The sequence below is a fragment of the Recurvomyces mirabilis genome (assembly GCF_035927965.1).
Source record: "Recurvomyces mirabilis strain CCFEE 5264 chromosome Unknown scaffold_11, whole genome shotgun sequence".
Lineage (NCBI taxonomy): Eukaryota > Fungi > Ascomycota > Dothideomycetes > Mycosphaerellales > Teratosphaeriaceae > Recurvomyces > Recurvomyces mirabilis.
Genome location: NW_027041945.1, coordinates 665,843 through 686,589, shown reverse-complemented (window position 1 = coordinate 686,589; position 20,747 = coordinate 665,843). Strand labels below are relative to the sequence as shown.

The 20,747-nt window shown below is 54.3% G+C and overlaps 6 protein-coding genes across 6 annotated transcripts; 2 read left to right on the top strand and 4 right to left on the bottom strand.

Moving 5' to 3' along the window:
• Positions 1-2,585: 2,585 nt before the first annotated feature.
• Positions 2,586-5,720, bottom strand: RSC9 (Chromatin structure-remodeling complex protein rsc9; the record flags this gene model as incomplete). The annotated part of the gene is made up of 2 exons (XM_064837668.1): positions 2,586-5,568; positions 5,632-5,720. The coding sequence occupies 2 exons, from the start codon at positions 5,718-5,720 to the stop codon at positions 2,586-2,588; spliced, it is 3,072 nt and encodes a 1,023-aa protein (XP_064694991.1).
• A 393-nt stretch (positions 5,721-6,113) lies between these two features.
• Positions 6,114-8,010, top strand: LTS14_004968 (uncharacterized protein; the record flags this gene model as incomplete). Its single annotated transcript, XM_064837667.1, has 2 exons — positions 6,114-6,296; positions 6,355-8,010. The coding sequence occupies 2 exons, from the start codon at positions 6,114-6,116 to the stop codon at positions 8,008-8,010; spliced, it is 1,839 nt and encodes a 612-aa protein (XP_064694990.1).
• Positions 8,011-8,441: 431 nt separating this feature from the next.
• Positions 8,442-10,106, bottom strand: LTS14_004967 (uncharacterized protein; the record flags this gene model as incomplete). The annotated part of the gene is made up of 1 exon (XM_064837666.1): positions 8,442-10,106. The coding sequence occupies one exon, from the start codon at positions 10,104-10,106 to the stop codon at positions 8,442-8,444; it is 1,665 nt and encodes a 554-aa protein (XP_064694989.1).
• A 543-nt stretch (positions 10,107-10,649) lies between these two features.
• On the top strand, positions 10,650-14,171 carry LTS14_004966 (uncharacterized protein; the record flags this gene model as incomplete). The annotated part of the gene is made up of 2 exons (XM_064837665.1): positions 10,650-13,045; positions 13,250-14,171. The coding sequence occupies 2 exons, from the start codon at positions 10,650-10,652 to the stop codon at positions 14,169-14,171; spliced, it is 3,318 nt and encodes a 1,105-aa protein (XP_064694988.1).
• Positions 14,172-14,865: 694 nt separating this feature from the next.
• Positions 14,866-15,449, bottom strand: LTS14_004965 (uncharacterized protein; the record flags this gene model as incomplete). The annotated part of the gene is made up of 2 exons (XM_064837664.1): positions 14,866-15,212; positions 15,266-15,449. The coding sequence occupies 2 exons, from the start codon at positions 15,447-15,449 to the stop codon at positions 14,866-14,868; spliced, it is 531 nt and encodes a 176-aa protein (XP_064694987.1).
• Positions 15,450-16,439: 990 nt separating this feature from the next.
• Positions 16,440-19,212, bottom strand: ATG13 (autophagy protein 13; the record flags this gene model as incomplete). The annotated part of the gene is made up of 5 exons (XM_064837663.1): positions 16,440-17,265; positions 17,320-17,369; positions 17,436-18,431; positions 18,813-18,908; positions 18,973-19,212. 5 exons carry the CDS (start codon positions 19,210-19,212, stop codon positions 16,440-16,442), a joined length of 2,208 nt encoding a protein of 735 aa, XP_064694986.1.
• Between the last annotated feature and the right edge of the window lie 1,535 nt (positions 19,213-20,747).

Sequence of the window (20,747 nt, the reverse complement as noted above, 5' to 3'; positions counted from 1 at the left end):
GATCGCATCATTGGCGGCCAAGACTTTCTCGAGTACTTCCACAACCCAACACCAGCAAGGCAAGATTTCGTAACGAGCGTCTAGGACCTGGCTTGCGGTGAGCGCTAACTTCACTCTCACTCTCGTGGTCGGCGAGAAGCTTAGAGGAAGGGCAGATTGATCGTCTCCACGGTGATGATGGGAGTCGGAAATCTCCTTCAGCTTAATCGTAATGCCCGTAGCTCTGCCCCTGGCTTCGTACCCACCCCCGACCGCAAGACCCTGGATCCTTTACGTGGTGCCGACGACCACGAAGACATGGTTTGTTCGTTCGCTGTCGTTATAGACGAAAACTCGCACCTAGCTTTGTGACTCGTTGTAAATACCGTAGGCTGAGCGGATTTCCCGGCTGCGGTATGCGAAGGCACTATGGCTGGAAGACCCCTGGATTCGCCTCCCGCAGCTCTCTGTAGCTAATGCCCATCCGTTGGCAGTACACGCCGGCGTCAAGGCCTTGGCTTTGTGCTAACCGCTCGCCACTGATAATGCACGAATCACAATAGCCACGATCGAGGTCAATGGAGCTCCACGTTACTGGCGAGCATAGGTTTTTGGTCAGACCCGACTCCTCGCAACGCACCAGACGTGCCGTCTCGAGGGCTGTCCCATGCGCAGCATGTCCGCAAGTTGGACGCCTGGGCATTTGTCGGGAGCACATATGCTTTGTGCTGGATTTCTGCCCGTTGTTCAGCTCGCTGCTTCGATAAGATGCCCGAGTTGACATACTACGCTGCTGGATCGGACCATTGTGATCATGAAGACCAGGTGGGAGGATGTCGGTTGCCGAGCTTGCGGAGTTCGTCTACTTCGAAGCAGAAATCCATACTGCCGTACCCGTTTTGTACATACCGTCCGACGCATAGCCTACTAGTTCAACGCCTGATGCCGCGAACCACTTCGTCGCCATCGGAAAACGCAGGCACTCGGTCTCGCTAAACCACGTGGAAGTGCTCCAATTCCAGTCCAGCGGCGGTAGAGGGATATATACATCCTCAAGCTTTCCGTACAGGAGGCTTCCACCGTCTCGAAGACTAGTGTCGCCGCATCTGTGGCAGAAAACTGCAGCTATACGGTGTTGCGATGCAGGACCGGCTTCTGGCGTACTGCCATGAACGGCCAGATACACTCCTTGCTGGAAGGCAAGTCCACATCGGTATACTGCTTTCCATGCCGGCGCAACAAGATGTTCATGCGTTTGGCATCTTGCACATCGTGCTGATTTCGTAGCGTCCGCAGATACTGCAGGGTTGGCGCCCGTAAACTACTTCCGGATGTTCCTGACAATTGCAGCATTGCAGCTACCAGCCTTACCACCTCATCAGCAACGCCATCAGCGCCTAGCGTATAGTTACCGGCAAACTCTGATCTGACCACTTCGCGCCGTCGCCAAGATATTGATGTGACCCATGAAAGGAAACCCATGGCTTGGCGGCTCCCAAGCCTCACCCGAAGCCATAACCATGCCGCTGAGGCCTAGACTTTCCACTTTCCAACTTCACGCCTCACGCACCCAGATACGAGGCGACAGCGACGCAGTAGATGCTCAAAGAGTAGCTTGCTCAGCCGCACATTTTCAGAAGGTTGATCAATGCAACTCATCGATGTCTCGCGTCAGCCGTGGTGGTGAAGGCGTACGAACGACGAACGAGATACGACATGAGGTATTGACCGGCAATGCTCGGTTCGAGCCTCTGTATCATCAAGGACATCGACGCCAAGAATTGATGGGGAACAGCCATAGTCACGTTTTCCAAGTCGGTGTCCTGATCACGACGGCGCCAGGTGACAGATGGCCTACATCAATCAGCAAACCTGTGTGGCGCTGCTTGTTCCACGCAACTCCCTCTCACCATGCTTTGCAAGACCCGCCGCGCACCACTAGCGAATACATCTCCTAATCCCAGAGAGTCAGTCAGACGTATGATAATATAGCCTATGATTCTTACGATGTAGATATGCATTCGCTCCTTTCATCTCGGGATGGCTCATCCTCAACACGACATGATGGATCCACCACACCTTAAGAAACTCTTTCAACCCGATGCCCCGATGACAGTAGCGCGAGGCCGCGGATAGCCGACATTTCCAAAAAAAAAAAAGGAAAAAGACTCGCTGTCTCTATTTGTACTCACGCATTACCACGATCTCGCAGCGCCGCCCGGTAAGTCCTTACCCAGTATATGATAGTCCCGAGAACATCACGCGTGGCTGGGGCCGGGAGGATCACCAAAACGCAAACGATTGCAACAATGGTGTGGCCGACCGTCACGATGAAAGAATACAGTACAGCACAGGCAGACCGGGTCGAAAAGATCAGGCTCATTATCAATCGGACATCTCCCCATTGCAAGCAAAAACGACAGCATCCGCACCAAAACCAAGGGGGCAAGAAGTGAGAATCAGACCTTCTTCTAAAACATATACCCCATACAAGGCGAGGATCCCTTTCCCCCGCCCCCGCCGCCCAAAACACCTTCGCTAAAGCATCTACTCGTACAGTTTGCTATTGCGCGGGGAAAAATCCGCAGTCTCAGCGAGCCACGACATCATTCCGCCCGTCTCCTCACGAACCCCAGCACCCCTCCCACATAAGGCGCCAACCCCTTGCCACCCTTTGTAAGACCCGTCATCAGACCTTCCACCACCTCATGGTCGAAGACACGGTCCATCAAACTCCCACTCCCGTTCTTTTGATCCGTATGTCCACATCCGTTCGCACCAGCGGTAGCCGCAGACACAGCCCCCCCCCCATCCCTGCCCTCCAGCCCCAACTCAGCACCCGCAGAAGAAGCAGCGAAATTCGTAGTACCAGAGGACGAAGAGGCGGCAGAATCGCCCGGCAGAAACTTGGCCAAATTCCTCAGCACAAGCACCGCCCCCAACGGAACCCCAAAAGCATCACCCTTCTCGTCCACAAGCCCCTCATACCTCACCCTCCCCACTTTCCCCCCAGTAGCAGACCTCTCCCCCACAGTCGCATCAGGAGATAGGGAGATGTTATTTTTCCCGTGCCTGGAATCCGAATCCGGGAGGTGGGTGAAGATGTGTCGGGCGAAGAGTGAGGTTTTTAGGGCGGTGGTGCTCGCGTTGGAGGAGCCGAGAGAGGAGGAGGAGGAGGTGGAGAAGGTGGAGGGGGGTGAGAGGGGGTGATGGTGACAGGTGGCCCAGCGGCAGGTATAATCCATCGATAGCGGGGCATTGGCAAAGTCGAATTTAGTCGTCGCTGCAGCAGTCTTCGGTGGTCCCGTCCCGTTCGTCGTGGTACCATGGGAATCGATATCCATCTCACCGCCATTGCTCGCATCGGCTTTAACGGGAATTCCCAAATGCTCCTCCAGCACATGCACGCCCATCGCCTCACCCTCGCGAAAAAACTCGCCACACTCCACCATCCTAACCCCAGCCCCCTGCATCTGCTGTCCCATCACAGCCTCCCTAACACCCCACCGACACCTCCCCAACCCCCTCCCCTTCCTCTCCTTACCACACCCCACCAACCCGCCCGCCTCAACCGGCTCCTTCCGCGCACAAATCCCCTTAATAACATACTTATTCCCCAGCGCAACCTGCGCCGTAGCCCCCACAAAAGTAGCAGAAACATTCTTGATGAACTCCCCGGCCACAAGATGCGGGTGTGTGGCGCTGTGGGGCGCGAAGGTGGACTGGTAGGCTTGCCAGAGGGAGATCTGGGTCATATCCGAGGTGGGGGAGGCGAGGAACAACATGCGGAGCCATTCGGAGGAGCGGTCGGGTTCGTCTAGTTGGAGGAGGTCGAGGACGACGGAGCGGGAGAGGCGGGGGATAGGGTGGGTCTTGTTCGGGTTGTCTGAAGATGCGGGGCAGTCGTCTGTTTTTCTTTCGGGTTTGGGGTCGCGTTTCTCTTGGACGCCATATAAGAGGAGGCGGCTGAGGTGGTGGGTTAAGGCTGGAGCGTCGAGGGTGGAGAGGAGGGTAGCGACGTTGTTGGCGAAAGAGGTATATTGGAATAAAAAATCGAGGCAGGCGGTTTTGAGCTCTTCGTCTTCGACTAGGAGCCAGGCTTGTACTTTTCGGAGGATGGCGTCGGGGACTTCGTCGAGGCGTTTGGGTCCCGGGAGGTTCATGGCGATGCGGGCGATGGTGCGGAGGGCGGAGGTGATGGCGCCGCGGTCTTGACCGTAGAGTTGGGCGACGAGAGCTTGGTAGAGGCCGTCTTTTGGGCCGAGATCGCACCAGACTAGGAGTTGCTCTGCGGTGTCCAGGGCGTAGTGCTGTAGCTCGACGATGGCTGGATGTTGGGGTAGGTTGAGCGCTACTGTCAGGTAGTCGCGGACTGTCGGGATGCTAACCATGTACTTGGCATTCTCGTGCTGCAAGACCATGTTCCGGATGACCAGCGCAGCCTCCATGACACGATTGAGTTGAGATGAAAATGCAGGGTCCAGCATGCCATCTTCCGTCACTTTTAGTGTCATATTGTTCAGTCGCTGCACAATATCGCTCGTCCCACGTAGGCCATCCAGCGTCTCTTCGTCCTGATCCATCATCTCGTCCTCATAGCACACCTCCCACTCAACATCATAGAACAGTCCAGCCACACTAACACACTTCTTCACCAACGCCTCAGCCAGCCCAGGAAACTGATCAAAGCGATACTTGTCCCCTCGCTCATGACTAATCTTGACAAGATGATGGAGAGCATAAGTCTCTTCACTCTCGATACCACTTTGCAAAGCATACTGCGCTCGCAAGTAAATATTGGGCCCGATAAACCCAGTCCCCGGGAGCATGATATTCCGATACTTCTTCGGGGCTGGTCCGTTCATCGTCTCAGCTTTCCGCTTGGCAGCTTGGCGGTAGTGTTCGGGATTGTTGGCAGGGGTCGTGACTGGCTTGAGTGAGAGGGGATATGACTGGGCTGGTTCGTATGAGGCGAGTGTGGATGAGGCGGCGAGCGACATATTACCCGGTGGAAATCCATTCAGGCCGGGCGTGGGTGAGGTGGTCGTGTTCTGCCCTCCCCTCACCTGTCGGCCAGAGGTAAGGTCGGGTTGGAAGAGGACGCGCTGGGGTGGCGCCTGCCGTAATCGCGTCGTCCTACCTGTCGCGCTACCCGGGTCGTCCGCACCTTCAGTCGTTTCAATCTTGGGTGTCTTCTGCTGTTCAGGACTCTCCTCTTCCTCCTTATTCCCCAGATTCACCTCTTCCTTGCTCACGGGCTTGGCGAAGTTCTCCACCGTCCTCGTCATGACATTTCCACCTTTCGCCGTCACCTCCTCCAAGATCTCTTTCGGTGGCGGCTCTTTCTGCCAATGCTTCGTGATCTCGTATGCGACCAAGTTTTTGTAGTAGACGTTCTTGATCTGGAAGGCTTGCGCGGCAGTATATACGTTCTTGCCCACAAACTCCTCGGCAAAGCGCCGCCACATCAATGGCTTGGCTTTTGTATCCGAGCAGAGATCATATCCGCCTTCGTCTACCACGCGGGTGTATAGCTTGAAAAGGTCGATGTGTCGCACGCCGACTTTTGGCTCCGTCTCAAGGGTGGTGCTGCGGAAGGAGTAGAAGTCAGCTGACCATACAATATGCTGCTCGATGAGATATCATTCTCACCCTCTCTTCTCATGGTACTCGGCCAACTTCTTCACAAAGTCCTCATGCTCATCCGTCTTCTCGATCGATTCTCCCCGTTTGGGTGCCATCTTGGCCTCCTAAAGACCAGTCACACACTCGATACCGCGCGACTAGCCGCTTCCGTCGAACTATCCCAAGTGGTTACCGCAGCATCGACTATGCTTGAGATGTATGAAACATGCGACACGTCTCTTGACACCCACAAATGCACAACTCCACAACTCCACGCGCTTGAGAGATGGCCATGCAACATTCGGCTGCTCCCGGCGCCACGAAGCTTGTTTGACGGAGAGCTCTTTCCTCTGCTACCTGCTTCAATCAACCTTGCGACTTCACCTGATCAGACGTCAAGTCGTGCAAGGCAACCAGTGTTTCGATTTCGTAGCATCACAATGTAGGTAAACATCCTCATCGAATCATCTCTCCTGTGTCTGTGTCCCCACAACTACACCTCTCCCGACATGGCCACTGACCTCTGCCTTCGCGTGCTCAAATTCTCCCATGCTCTGGGCGTGCGCGCCGACAACACCATCCCCTGGACGCATCTGCAAGCCTCCGACATCTTCGCCGTTGTCAGAGGCAAAGATACGCAGATTGCTGATGGACAACTTTCCCTCGATGTCGTTCAAGGGACGACGGTATTGGTACGATCGAGCTACACAACCTAAGTTTAGTGGGAAATGGTATACTGATTTCATCTAGGAGACGCTCAATGTGGCCCAATACATCGACGCCGCCCAACAGGCACGACGCGGAGCTGAATCACACGGTGTGCGATTGGAGACAGAACAACTACCCATCTTCGGTATCACAAAGGATGCCCTGCTCGCGCTACGATACAGACACGAGCCAGATGGGAAGGTCCGCCAATTCGCAACCCTCGTGATCAAGCTCACTCATACTTACTTATCGCAGCAACGCCGGATCCAGCTACGGTTTGAAGACGCCACACAATGCCGCAAGCTCGTGACCGCTTTCATGCAGCGCGGCATGGAGTTCCAGGAGCAGCGTCCGGGCACGGCAAGGACGACACAAGCTCGACCGACTACTGGTCACGGTCCCGAACGCTTGCTGACTGCCACTTCGAGCTCGCCGTACTTCGATGCTGAACAGACGTCTCGGCATTTGAGTGCCACTCATCAGCAGGCAGATCCTCAGCATGATCGACAGCCCGACACTGTCACTCAATTGCACGGTGAACACATCTCCAATTCATCTACTACCAAGCAGAGCCAGGATATCGCTTCACAGGACATGGGACCTCCGCGATACTTCAGCCGTGACGAAGTCGCCGCTCCTCGGGAAGCTATACCTGAACGGCCGTCCACCGCACAAATCTACACATCGTTCACTACGCCTTCGCAGCAGACATTGATCAAGCCTCAAGAGACTGTTCAGCGGCCATCTGATCCGGCTAGGGAGAGGCCATCCTCTACCTCGCATGTCAGCCAACTCGCAGCGATCAGAGAAGCAGTGGAAGAAGCAGCAACGCCGCCCGCTGCTGCACACAATATATCGGATATGAGGATGACGACATCAATGGCTCATACAGAATGGTCCTCAGGCACTCCTGAGCTCACTACGTTGAGCTCTATCAGATCTGAGACAATCGGAGCGCCTTCATCCTCTGCTAGACCATCCACAGCCGCTACGACTCTTCCACCGGAGCACTACGAACTTCCACCGCCACGTGTGTTGCCTTTCAAGCGACCGTCAAGCAAAAGTAGCAGTGCTGGCTCAAAGACTGCAAAGTCAACAAAGCCGGCGATGGTCATGCCGAGACTGCCTGTTCCCGCTGCTGCTAAGTCCTCCGTCGCCGTCACGTCTGAGATTGCAGCGCCACAGTCGTCGTACAAACAAGTTGCCAGCACCCGGCCAGCGACATCGTCTCCGCTCAAACGTACCATGGATGCAGCGTCAAGCACAGAAACGGAGCTCACATCCTCACCATCGAAGAAGCCGCGAACCTCTCATCCCACCAACCCAAGCGATCAGATCCTACGCAAACCCTCCGGAATGCAACAACTCCTCACCAACCACAAACCCCTCCCCTCCAAATCCCCCAACAGCACAATCCCTCGTCTAAACAGTCTAGCAGACGCCCCCCACGAGATCGACGAGAACCCGCCACATCCCCCCTCCAAACACCGCATGACCCAAAACATGCCATCTAAACCCCCTGCTCAGCCCACTCGGCATGATACCGAGACATCACTAGAAGAATACGCGACACAAAGTCTGCCAGACCGACAAGCAGCACTGGAAGACTTCATGATGCGGAATCTGGAGAACCCGGCTTTCACCAAATTATGTGAGGATGTGGAGAATTGCTGGCGGAGGATTGCGCTGGGGCTGTGATGATGATAACCTTATATCGAATCCTATGCGTGTATATATGTGTATTTGACAGCCTCTGCTCTGGTCGGGTGAGCGAGAAGTACGTACACTAGAATAACTTCAGTCATATGGAAGGATGTTGTAGTAATACAGCTTTTATGCGATCCGCCGATGTGCCATTCAGTGTCAATCCGCATATACTTCGGCCATCAACCATCCACATGGGCGTCTCAACCGGACTCGGTTGATATATGCACAAGCGTACAGCGGTCAAATCATAAATTTCCAGAGTTCCACATTATCATTATATCTTCGCTACATACATACATACATACGTAAATCACATCCCTATCTCCAACCAACCCGCGGTACATCCCTTACTCCTCCCACCATCACGCATCCACACATCCACACATCCGCGCATCCACGCATCCATGCACCCACCACCAAACCTACAAACTAGCCAAATACTCCGCCGTAATCATCCCCGGCCCCACCACCACCCCACCGGTCATATTATTTACCGTCCCATCATAATCGTTTCCATTAGTGGGGTTGACGATAGTATAATTCGCAAAACAAGCAAACTGGTAATTCGCCAACTTCTCCGCCTGAAACTGACTCGCCAGGAACTTGGGCAGTGCACACAAGCCGTCTGTTCGGCCAAGGCATTCACCAGTCCGGATGGTGTCGAGGGGGACGATACCGTTGTTCAAGCGCATGCGGACGAATTTGTTCGTGGCGTTGGCGGGATCATAGCCGTATTCCGAGGGATAATATTGTGTTGCGTGAGTGTGCTCTGCGATGGGGTTAGGAGAATTACACCCGATGACTTCTGTTATCAGACGGCCACCAAAGGGCGTCATGTGCGATAGGATGAAATGGCGTTCCGGATCCGGGGGAAACTGGGTAAGGGAGGGATGTTCGCGGAAGTAATCTACGGACATGGAGGTCAAGACCGAAACGATGATGTCGTCGTGGGTGAAATCGGCGTAGAAGGGTCGGCCGAGGGGGAATTGGGCGGGGTTGTTCGTGAGGGAACTGTTCACCGAGCTGTTGGAGGAAGTGATGTATTGATTCGTCAGCCGGGCGAGGAGTTCCTGCTGGTATCCCAACCCCTGGGCGCGACCGGTGGGCGACCCGAAAGAGTAGTCGTAGTAATACTCTATATCCAGTGTCTGTTCGAAACCCTGCCATTCGGCTTCGGTGAAGAGGGAGCAGAAGTCGGATTGGCCGATATATCCATTCTCGTAGGCGCAGATGGATTGCATGGCGTAGGTATCATTGTTATTGAATTTGAACCCCGCGGGTACGTAGGCGTTCAGGCGGGCGGTGGCGGGGGTGATGTAGAGGGGCACGTATTGGAAGAGGAGGTCGAGGTCGCCGAGGTCGGAGCTCTGGAGGTCGTCTTCGAAGCAGCTGTCGTAGGAGGCGAGGGTATTGTTTTCGGTGCCGCCTTCCGGGATGATGACGACGTCGAAGAGGGAGGTGTTGGTGAAGGAGGCGAGGGTTGGGTCCGGGGTCGGGTAGAAGGAGGGGCCGAAGAAGCCGAGGGCCCAGGAGATTTGTGAGTTTTCGATTCGGGGTTGGCCTGTTGTGCGCAGGACAGGTTTGGGGCGCGCGGTGCCGTTGGGGTAGGAGGCGTTGTATTGGGTTTGGCCGACGGTGGCGTTGTAGAGGGTTCGGCCGTAGCGGTTCCAGAAGGTGGCGCCGGATTGGAACTCGGTGGTGGCGCCGATGTTGGTCAGGTAGCTTTCGCCCATGATGTAGCGGTAGGTGTTCAAGAAGGCTAGGGGACCGGTGAACTTGGCGTTGGGATTGGCGGAGGTGAAGTTCTTGACCTTGGCTGCGAAGTTCTCGTCGTTGATCCCATCGTCGAAGCTGCTGGTGGGGAAACGTTGGGCGTGGCGTTGGAGGGTGTGGGCTTGTTCGATCTGGCAGCCGTGTGGAAGACCGACATCCTGGACATCGAAGTAGTTGTCGTCGTTGTCACGGTAAGGGGAGATCTGACCCCAGTATTGCGAGATGACGTTGATGTCGGTCAAGAGGGTAGTGTTGATGGCCGCGAAGGCCTTGCCAACAAGGGCAGCAGCCACGACAGACTTGAGGCCGAACATGATGAGTGTATAGTAGTATACTGGAGATGGACAGGTCCCAAGCCTTCCTGCGTCTGGTACCAGAAGCTTGGGGGAGCTTGTCTGCTTTAACGCCTACCGTTGTACAGAGCTTACCTCACTAGCAAGAAGCATTGGCGTCGTACTAGACAGTTTGGGCCTGCCAGAGAGGCCAGATCGCGAATGGGACAGCAAAAGCGAGCCATTGGGGTGGAGCAGAGGCGTACACGTGGGCCTGGACCGGGTAGAGTGCAGGTAGTGCAGACGCTGACAGATTTATTTTGCTTTATTTTGCTTTATCTTGCTTTATTTTGCAGCTGGCAGGCTGGAGTGCAGGTGACGTACTGTAGACTGACACTCGGGGAGCACGTGTTTGCGGAGCTCGCGGGCAACGGCAGATATATCATCCGAACCTAACCACTCTGGGACACGCTTCTTTGCTCGGCGCTCGCGTCTCACAAAAATTTTGGTGGGTGGCTTTCTGATATCTGATATACACAACACTCACGCGCAGGCCGCATTACATTACAATAATCGTCCGGCAAGATGGATGAACAGGAGTTTGTGTCGTTGCTGCAGGCCCTCACCCAGCCCGACACCAACACCATCAAGCAGGCTACGAGTCAGCTCAACAAGAAATATTACACCTCGCCATCATCACTCGTAGCTCTCATCCACATCATCACGTCGGAACAGGCTGCAGACCTTCGACAACTTGCGGCTGTCGAGGCGAGGAAGCTTGTGCCCAAGCATTGGGAGAAGGTGGACGATGCTCAGAAGCAGCAGCTCCGCAATACTCTGCTCGAGTCCACCATCAACGAGGAGCGACAACTACCCCGACACAGCAAGGCCCGTGTGATAGCTGCCCTCGCCAAGATCGATCTGGAAGATGGCCAGTGGGGTGAGCTTCCGGGCATTCTCCAGAATGCTGCCACCAGCCAGAACGTGCGGCACCGCGAGGTCGGCATCTACATCATCTTCACCCTGCTGGAGACCATGCCAGATATGTTCCAGGAGAACATGGCACAGATGCTGACCCTCTTCAACCGCACCATCCAAGACCCGGAGTCTGTCGAGGTCCGCATCAACACCATGCTGGCACTCTCCGAGCTTGCCATGGTTCTCGACACCGACGAGGATACCAAGAGCTTGAAGAGCTTTCAGACTACCATCCCGCACATGATCAAGATCTTGCAAGGCTGCATCGAATCGGAGGATGAGGAGCACACCATGCAGGCCTTTGACGTGTTCAACAAGCTGCTGAGCTACGAGAGTGCTTTCTTGAGCATGCACTTTGGTGACCTCATTGCCTTCTTCATGCAAGTTGCTGCCAACACCAACATTGACGACGATGTCCGCAGCCAGGCCTTTAGCTTCCTTATGCAGTCCGTGAGATACCGTAAGCTCAAGGTTCAGAGTCTGAAGAAGGGTGAGGATATGACGAAGATGTGTTTGCAGGTCGCAACTGAGCTGGACGAGCTGCCTTCTGATGAGGACGAGATCTCGCCTGCACGATCTGCTCTCGGCCTGCTCGACATCCTAAGTGAGAGTCTACCACCTAGTCAAGTCGCTGTACCACTCCTCCAGGCCATTGGACCATATGTTCAGAGTCAGGACCCGAGTCACCGACGTGCTGGTATCCTTGCTCTTGGCATGTGTGTTGAGGGCGCACCCGACTTCATCGCCACTCAGCTGGCCGAAATCCTACCCCTTGTTCTCCACCTACTCGAGGACCCTGCCACGAGTGTTCGAAGCGCAGCTCTCAATGGCGTTGCACGATTGGCTGACGATCTTGCGGAGAACATGGGCAAAGAGCATGCACGTCTGATACCGGCTTTGGTAAAGAACTTCGACATGGCTCTGCAGGGCATGCAGAGCTCCCAGGCAGAGTCGAAAGAGCATGAGTTGAATGTACACATCTTGAAGGCATCGTGTATGGCCGTCGACTCCCTCATCGAAGGCTTCGATTCTGAGGATGCCGCCAAATACGTCAACGAGCTCGTACCACGATTCGCACGACTGTTTGGCCACGATGACCACAAGGTGCAGATGGCCGCAGTCAGTGCCGTGGGTGCCATCGCCAGTGCCTCAGAGTCTGCGTTCGAGCCTTACTTCAAGCCGACTATGCAGAGCCTTGGCCAGTATATCAGCATCAAGGACAGTGAATCGGAGCTTGAGCTCAGAAGCATTGTCATTGACTCATTAGGCAAGATCGCGAGTGCGGTGGGTGCCGAGGCTTTCCAGCCTTTTGTTCAACCACTCATGCAGAGCTCTGAGGAAGGTCTGAGGTTAGACAATCAGCGACTGAAGGAGACGAGTTATATCCTGTGGTCTACGCTCGCAAGAGTATACGAAGAGGATTTCGACCCATTTCTGCAAGGTGTGGTCAAGGCACTTATGGATTGCCTTGAGCAAGAGGAGACCGATGCTGAGGTGAACCTTGGCGAGGAGGCTTCCGATCTGATCGGCCAGGAAGTCACGATTGCAGGCAAGAAGATCAAGGTCGCTGGCGCCAACGGCAAGAACGAGGACGATGACGACGATGATGCTCTTGTGCGAGCACTGATGGAGGGTGCCGAGGATGATGATGACGACTGGGACGATCTCGGTGCCGTCACTGCTGTCGCTATGGAGAAGGAGATTGCTGCCGAAGTGCTCGGTGACGTCTTGACTCATAGCAAAGGCAAATACCTCCCTTACATGCAGAAGACAATCGAAGTCGTGCTACCTCTCCTGGACCACTCATACGACGGCGTACGCAAGAGCGCGGTGGGCACTACCTGGCGCGCGTATGCATGTCTATGGGGGTTGGCCGAGGACAATGGCATGCAGAAATGGCAGGCAGGTCTCCCGCTCAAGGTCAAGCCTACTGCGGATCTCGAGAAACTTGGCGATTTGATCATGAAGGGCACGTTGGCCTTGTGGGAGGAGGAGGTTGATCGGTAAGTGCTGCTATCCGCTCTTGTTCTTTTTCCCTTCTGGCACTTTCATGATGAGAACACTTTCGTTTACCCAGCTCACTCAGATGCCCAAGGGCAAATGCTGCGAAACCGTAGAGGCTGTTTCTGATATTCCTGCCCAACCATATCTCCTCCCACATGCAAACATTAGCGAGATTCGGGATTGCAAGCTAACACCAATTGCAGCGCTACTGTAACCGAGATCAATCGCAACCTCGCCGCCACCCTTAAGCTGTGTGGTCCGGCAGTGCTTGCTCCATCCGACACATCCGGCCAGTCTACGCCTCTCCAGCAGACGACCGCGATACTACTCTTGCTACTGCAAAAGCAACATCCATGCCAGAAAGACGATGACGACTTTGACGAAGGCGAGGTCCTGGCTGAGGAGTCAGCCGAGTACGACTGGCTCGTCGTCGAGACGGCCATGGAAGTCATCACCGCGCTCTCCTCCTGCCTCGGCGAGCAATTCGCCCAAATGTGGAAGATCTTCGAGACTCCCATCCTCAAGTACACCTCCAGCCAAGAACGCTTCGAGCGTTCTGCTGCTGTCGGCACGATCGGCGAATGTGTCGAAGGGATGGGTGGCGCGTGTACCCCATACACAGCCAAACTTATGAAGAACTTCCTTAAGCGCTTGGGTGACGAGGACCCGGAGACGAAGAGCAACGCCGCTTTCGCCACTGGAATGCTCTGCCTACACAGCACAGACGCGAAAGAAGTCCTAGGAAACTACAACACCATCCTCGCCACCCTCGAACCCCTCCTCTCCCGCCGCACAACCACCACCCCCTCCGAAAACGAAGCCCGCCTCCTCGACAACGCCGCGGGCTGCGTATCCCGCATGATCAAGAAGGCTCCTCAAAGTGTACCCTTGCAGGACGTCCTACCGCGTCTCGTCGAGCTTTTGCCGCTGAAGGAGGATTTTAGGGAGAATGAGCCAGTGTTTGAGATGATCATTGCGCTTTATCAGCAGGAGAATGAAGTCATCCGCGGTTTGACTGGCGAGTTGATGCCTGTGTTTGAGAAAATCTTGGGGCCGCCGGAGGAGCAGTTGAGTGAGGGGTTGAGGGGCAAGGTGGGGGAGTTGGTGGGTTACTTACGTCGGTGAGTAGATGCTGAAGGCGGTGGGAGCACGACTATTGCGTGAGAGGCAGCATAGGGACTCCAGGGTACGCGGCATGTTGGGGAATTTGGACAGGCATAGCGTGGTGTGTATGTGGACTCTGTTGAGCATATCCTTTACTTTGTTGTGATGATACCCGAGTCTTGCTTTGCTTCGCTTCGAGAGAGGAATGGCGAGATGAGACGAGGCGATGACGATGGGATGAGATGAGATGAGTGATGAGCTTTGATAGAGGTACACTAGATTTACATGTTGTATGCATCGCTGGCGCAACCCAGCATTGGCTTGATTCGCTGTCCGGATGATTCTTTACAGCCATTTGCGCGAAGTGGTTGCCAGCCGTTTTCGCAATTGCATGTATCCCTCCCTGTGAACAGCGGTCGAGGGCAAGGTCTCGATGTCGATGTAAAACTCATGGCGGCTATGCTTTCAAGTTCGCGGTAAGGCTGGTGGCTTGTGACATGACCACATTTGCGGTGTAGTTCTCTGACGTCTCAGGCTGGTGCCTGGCGTGACCTGAGGATTGCTAGCTCGCGGCTGAAGGTAGCCCCATCTGTTGCCCATCTGGCAGTCATCACATGCTATAGGCCTTTCTAGCACAAGTACTGTCTATCATCGCTGTCCGTAGCCCATGGCATGGGCCCGCTGCATTCCATCATCGCAAACCGACAGACCCCCATCATCGCAAGCCGACAGACTTCGCTACAGCCTCCATCACAGCATGAAAAGCCTGCGCCTGAGGTCCTTCGGGACTAGCGACAACACTTGGCTTACCAATATCCGCATCATGGCAGATCTGAGGATGTAGCGGGATATCACCCAGTAGAGTCACACCGAGCTCATCGCATTTCTTCCTCGCGCCGTCGAGGCCGAAGATGTCGTGTTTGTGGCCGCAATTTGTACAAGCGAACGTGCTCATGTTCTGCACCATGCCCAGGATAGGTACATTGACCTTTTTGAAGAGATCAATACCGCGGACTGCGTCTCGAAGGGCTAGATCTTGGGGTGTCGAGACGATCACGGCACCTATATATCCTTAATCAGCTGAGTGTCTCAATCTTGGCAGTTGGTCTATTCACCAGTAAGCTCGATACTCTGCGTAATTGTAAGTTGCACGTCGCCCGTTCCAGGCGGTAGGTCGAGAATGAGTAGATCAAGCTTGGGCCAGCTCACTTCAAACAAGAGCTGATTCATGGCTTTCTGGATCATCAGGCCTCGCCATGCGATGGGGCTATCTTGTGGTACGAGGAAGCCCATGGACATTGCTTTGATGCCATAGGCAGTCAATGGTAGAAGACGGTTATTCGTGTCGAGCTCTGGCTCTAGACCCTCTAGCTAAAGTAAATTCTCAGTAGAGTTGAGCGTGTATAAGGTGTAGTGACTGAACGAACATCAAGCAAAGTGGGTATGCTTGGACCATAGATATCTGTATCCAAAATACCAGTGGCGATGCCTTGTCGTGCTGCAGCTAAGGCGAGATTCACAGCAATTGTGCTCTTGCCCACGCCGCCTTTGGCACTACTGACGGCGACGACTTTCGCAACATTGGGTATTGATCGTTTCTCAGGTAGTCCTGTTGTTGTAAGCATTCGGCCTTCTGGGGGTCGTAGCTATGGAAGGCGAACATACCTCGCTTCATACGAGCGGCCAGATTCGGGGGCGTGCCAGACCGCGGTAGGCCCTGTTCAACATTGTGTCAATATCTCGATTGTGGGTTTTTGGTTAAAGTGCTTTCAATGACACGATGTCAGGAGGCGACCTACCAGTGGATTCTCATGGCCGGCCAAAACTCGAGATGTGGCGCAGAACCCCCTCAATATAAATAGATGCCTTGCAACTGCGCATCTCAAGGATTTTGGTAAGAGCAGTATACTATTGACGGGTGCCATATCACATTCATGTACTTTGATGCCCTGGAGATGACCAGACGTGCAGTGGAAGACGCAGAATCCACATGGTCCGTGCATGAACAAGCGACAAACGGCTTCATCGAGTATCTGCGAGATATGAGCGGACGAGAAGGAATGCTGCGGGTCAACAAAAGATCGTAGCCAAACTGTGGAATATAAAAGACAGGCGGTGTGAGAAGAAGAACATCTCAGCTACCCGTAGTCTTGACATGACATTAGCAACCGCTTGAAACAGCTGAAACTTCCGCCGTCTTCGCGGGATGTGTTGTAGGAACACTATATTTGAAGTATACAATTCGTCGCTAATCGTCTCAATATGCATATAACCTCACCATCCATCTATCTAAAACTCCGTAGCAAACAATAACGGCTCCTCGTCTTGATCCAGGTCGTCTGTATTCGGAACAGCCGCCTCCTCAGCAATACTTTGCGTACTCAACCGACTCCTCACATGTGGCACATGCTGCGGCGGTCGTGGTGAACTCGACGTTGACAAAGCGGGAACATTACTCAGTCTTCGACTCGGTGGCGTACTGCCGTGATTGAGCAGAGACGACGCACTGATCTCGTCTGCTAACTGCGCAGATGGGTCCCGCATACTACTATATTTGCTCAGATCGACCGTATGATTCCGTGTAGAGGGCAAGAGCTTAAGATCTTTCACTTCTCTCGATTCGACGAGTTTCAGGAAATCGGCAATGTCGTCGTCGTCGGAGCGGGTGCCAGAGGCTGCTTGGTCGGATGTCGAGCCCCGGGCTGAGCTACCGGCGCTGTTCTCGGCGTTGTTGGGTTGTGAGGTTGATGATGTGCGCTTCGTTCGGCCGGCGAAAGCTGAGCTGAAGCGTGGCATGCTTGGCGGTGCCATAGGGCTTGCTGAGCCAGACGATGCTATGGCTGTTTCGTTGGGTAGTGAGTTTGGTGGTGCACGAAGCGCTTGTTGTGGTAATGTATTGAGCGAGATTCGTTTCGCAGTGGGATGGTAGTTCGGTCTTCTGGGAACGCGGCCTTCGTCAATGCCTTCCGTGTAGGTGCCTGCGGCTGGTATGGTCGTGTTTCTGGAGCTTGAAGGACGTTTCTGATCAGGTGGCGAGTCGCCGATTGGTGTAGTCGATGCAAAAGCACCACGCGGAGACGATGATAGAGAGCCTGCTTTGAACGGCGATCTGACTCTGTAAAGATCTTAGTGACAGTACTATATGGCCTGATGGGGATGTTTCGCTTACTCAAGGCCAACGGAAGTATGACGTCCATATTGTGGGCGCTCTCGGTCTGTCTGCAAGCATTGTTAGCATGTTCGCCAAACACTCGCCACAGTGAGTGCACGAAGGGCAAAGCATACCATCGCTGCTTGCTCCAACTCCTCAGCTTCTTCCTGACTACTCCTAAGCTTCAACGCAGAAAGTGGCGACTCTCTTTTGTTTGTAGTATTATGATAAGTCCCTAAACTACCGTACGCGCCGAGCAATGCTCTGGGCTCGCGTGGCGCTGTTCGAGAAGGTGGCGCGGCAGTAAAAGAGCTCTTCTGCTTTGCTGATTGTGCTTGCTGTGGTAGTGATCGCCCGCTTTGCAATGCTGGTAGTCCTTGATCAAGACCGAGGAAGCGCGAGCTGAGTAGTGCTTCGGAGCTCGCGACCGTAAAGTCGACAGCAGGTCGGTATGAAAGGTGTATGCGCAAGCGACCAGCGGGTGTGCGGAGGTCGTCAAAGCGGTGATGGGAAGGACCTTCGGGCAGAGGAGGGGAGTGTGTGCTGTAGTCGCTGTCGTAGAGGTCGCTGTATCGCTGATCGTGTTTGCTGTTCTCCGAAGGAAACAGTGGCGTTGACAAAGAATCCTTGTCGGAAAGGGTCGAACTAGATCGATCACCGGCTCGTAGCCTATACTTGAGCTTCAGGCCTCCGCCATTGGCTGAATGACGCCCAAGCCTTCTGTACAGCCTCCACGTTGGGAGAAAGCGCAGGAAGGCATACAAGGAGCGGAAGAGTACGACACCCTTCTTGTACACATTCGGCAGTTGTTCAGTCTTGTCACCATTGGCAGCACTGCTGAGCCCATCAAGTTCGATGGTCCAGCGCTCGAGAACCACCTCGCAATACTTGCCACCATGCTTGTTGGTCGGGCGAGGACTAGAGCTCGCCGACCCTGCAAGAGCATCCGACACATCCCAGCGCTTCCCGAGCTCGTCTGTGATGACAAGAGCTTGGTTCTGGTTAAGGTTTGCTGTGTCGATATATACCTCGACGACCAGAGGCGGCGGCCGTTCGGTTGCAAGATCTAGCCGGCGCCACTCTTCAAGATCATCGAGGAGTGCATCCGTATCGTCCAACACGATATTGAACTAAGGGCAGAGTCAGCAAGGTAGCCTGGAAGCGTCGCCGGTTCTGTTCCGGCGACCACGCAGGCACCTGGAACACGCTGCCAGCTTGTATATCAAATCATTGGTCTCTAGTAGGCAGCGGAATGAGTAAGGGCCACGGCTCTACAATCCGACTGGATTGCACTCGAGTTCCCGGACGTCTGCACGGCTCGCCAGCGCTGTTGGCCACTATTTTATAGCGACCAGGGCGGCGCTGTATTCGGAGTAACAGCTGGTCACCTCACTGTCGCCGAACATGATTCACAACAGGGCGTGGCTTGGCCATATGGCGCCATAGGAGCTCACAGGGTTCCGGACCAGAATAACAGGATGAAAGTAGGAGTGGAGGGGAGACGCGCTTACCCATCGATCTTGTCTAATGCCACCATCCCTCATTCTAGCCTTAGGTAAGCTGGCCCTCGCACCGCATATCAGCAGCGCCGCCTTGGTATGAAAGTGCTGTAAGTTGAGTCAGCCTCCTCTCATTCTTCACGCCTCATCTCTTTCTCTCCACGCAACCTACCTGCAGTATCTGGTTCATACGCGTGTTCTCCTTCTCTCGGAGCTCGGCAGACGGCAGCTGGGTTTGCCGTGATGACTCGCTGCCTGTAGTCGAGGCTCTTTCGGTGTATGCGGCCAGGTCTACACTGGATCTTTGTCGAGGTGGCATTCCATCTCTTTGGTTGTTGCTAGGCTGCGGGTCTGTGGGAGTATTGTTTGCTGAGGTGGTAGCTCGAGGCGTTGAGCGAGGATGTTGATGCATTGTAGCGAGAGCAACGAAGGTTGGTGTCGATCAGGCAGAGGAACGCCGAGTCGATCAAGTGCAGTAGACAGTCCCTTGCCTGTTCTTTCGCTACGAGGGTCCCGTGACAGACGTGGAGCAGCTAATGCTATGCTCCATGTTGAGGGCTGTATGAGTGACTGAGTCGTACGGGCCGGGACCAGTGGCTCGGAAAGTCAAGATGACTGTCGCAGTGCACACGCTGCTAGTGGACAGTGTCTATGAGTCTCAACAGCACATGCTCGCTTGCGATCAGGCACCAGACGGAGTGAAGAGGCAGCTCGGGAAGTGCTTCGGATACTTAGCTGCCTCAGGTAATGGAGTGCTGGTCCGAAGACTGATAAGCCTAGCGCCAAGATGCAACAAAGCTCTCGAGCAGGACTGTGTCGTTGATACAGTTTCTGGAGGTCGCTCTTTGAATACAGCAGTACAAATACCAGTACCAAGCTCGACGCCAGGTGACGAGCGGCCGGTGCTAGATGATGGTGGTGTCGTGTGTCTGGTGGTCCGCTGAGCAAGCTGCTGACTCGAACCAATGACACAACACCGCCTCGAGCTTCCGTCTTTCAGTCACATTTACACCGGATTGATGAGTTTTCGGCTGATGGTATTTTTGCTTTGGCAGATCGACTCTCAGTGTTTTACAAGGCTCACGAACCAGACTAAATTGCAAGAAGACTACATTGGCGGTTGTATTGACGGACATTCACCGTCCCAGGCAATCGAGAAGCCATCGGATGCATGTGGATCTGTGTCCACTGCACCGGGACTTCTCCCGAGGACGTCCGAGGCCGACTGGTTTAGAATGTCGATTTCGATGTTCAATAATACTGCAAAGGTTTTACAATGAGCTCGGAGAGCTTACATGAAGGATACTCGATAAGTTCTCGTACAACGAAGTCCACTCGTCCTAACTCGAGACATTGCGTTCTTCCGGATCACATTTCTGGCTCCCACTGCAGCGTTACTCAATCGGTCTAGCCGTACGGACGACAAAGTGCACGATCAATTGTGGATTCTGGTGACTGCTGTATCGATCACACCACTCGCCAGACGAAGACGAGGGGTTCACGATGTCGAACATGTACTCCGTACTTCCAGAGACCCTGGTCGGACGACTAATTGTCCACCTACGCAGCTTCACCGGGTGAGGCCAAGCCTCCAGCCTACATGCTATATCCCAATGCTCAACTGATGCGGCTTGGGAAGAGTTTTGTCCAGCATGAGCAACGCACCTTGACCATTCCAGTGACTTCTCCAAAGTTTCGGGCGCATCAAGTAAGCTCCGGATGACTGAGACTCGTGCGCCATCTATCAGCTCCGTCAGCTCTGTTGGCCCACTGCCTAACGCATCGCAGAACGTGGCCTCCGTTTCGAGCAACCAGACAAATTGACGGGATGGGTTCTTTGGCCAGCTCACACACAAGTGTTCTATCGGATAGGTCTCTCAGAGACAAGCCGATCCTGCACGCGAAGCCAACCACCATCATTTTTGATATATATACTCACTTGACCTA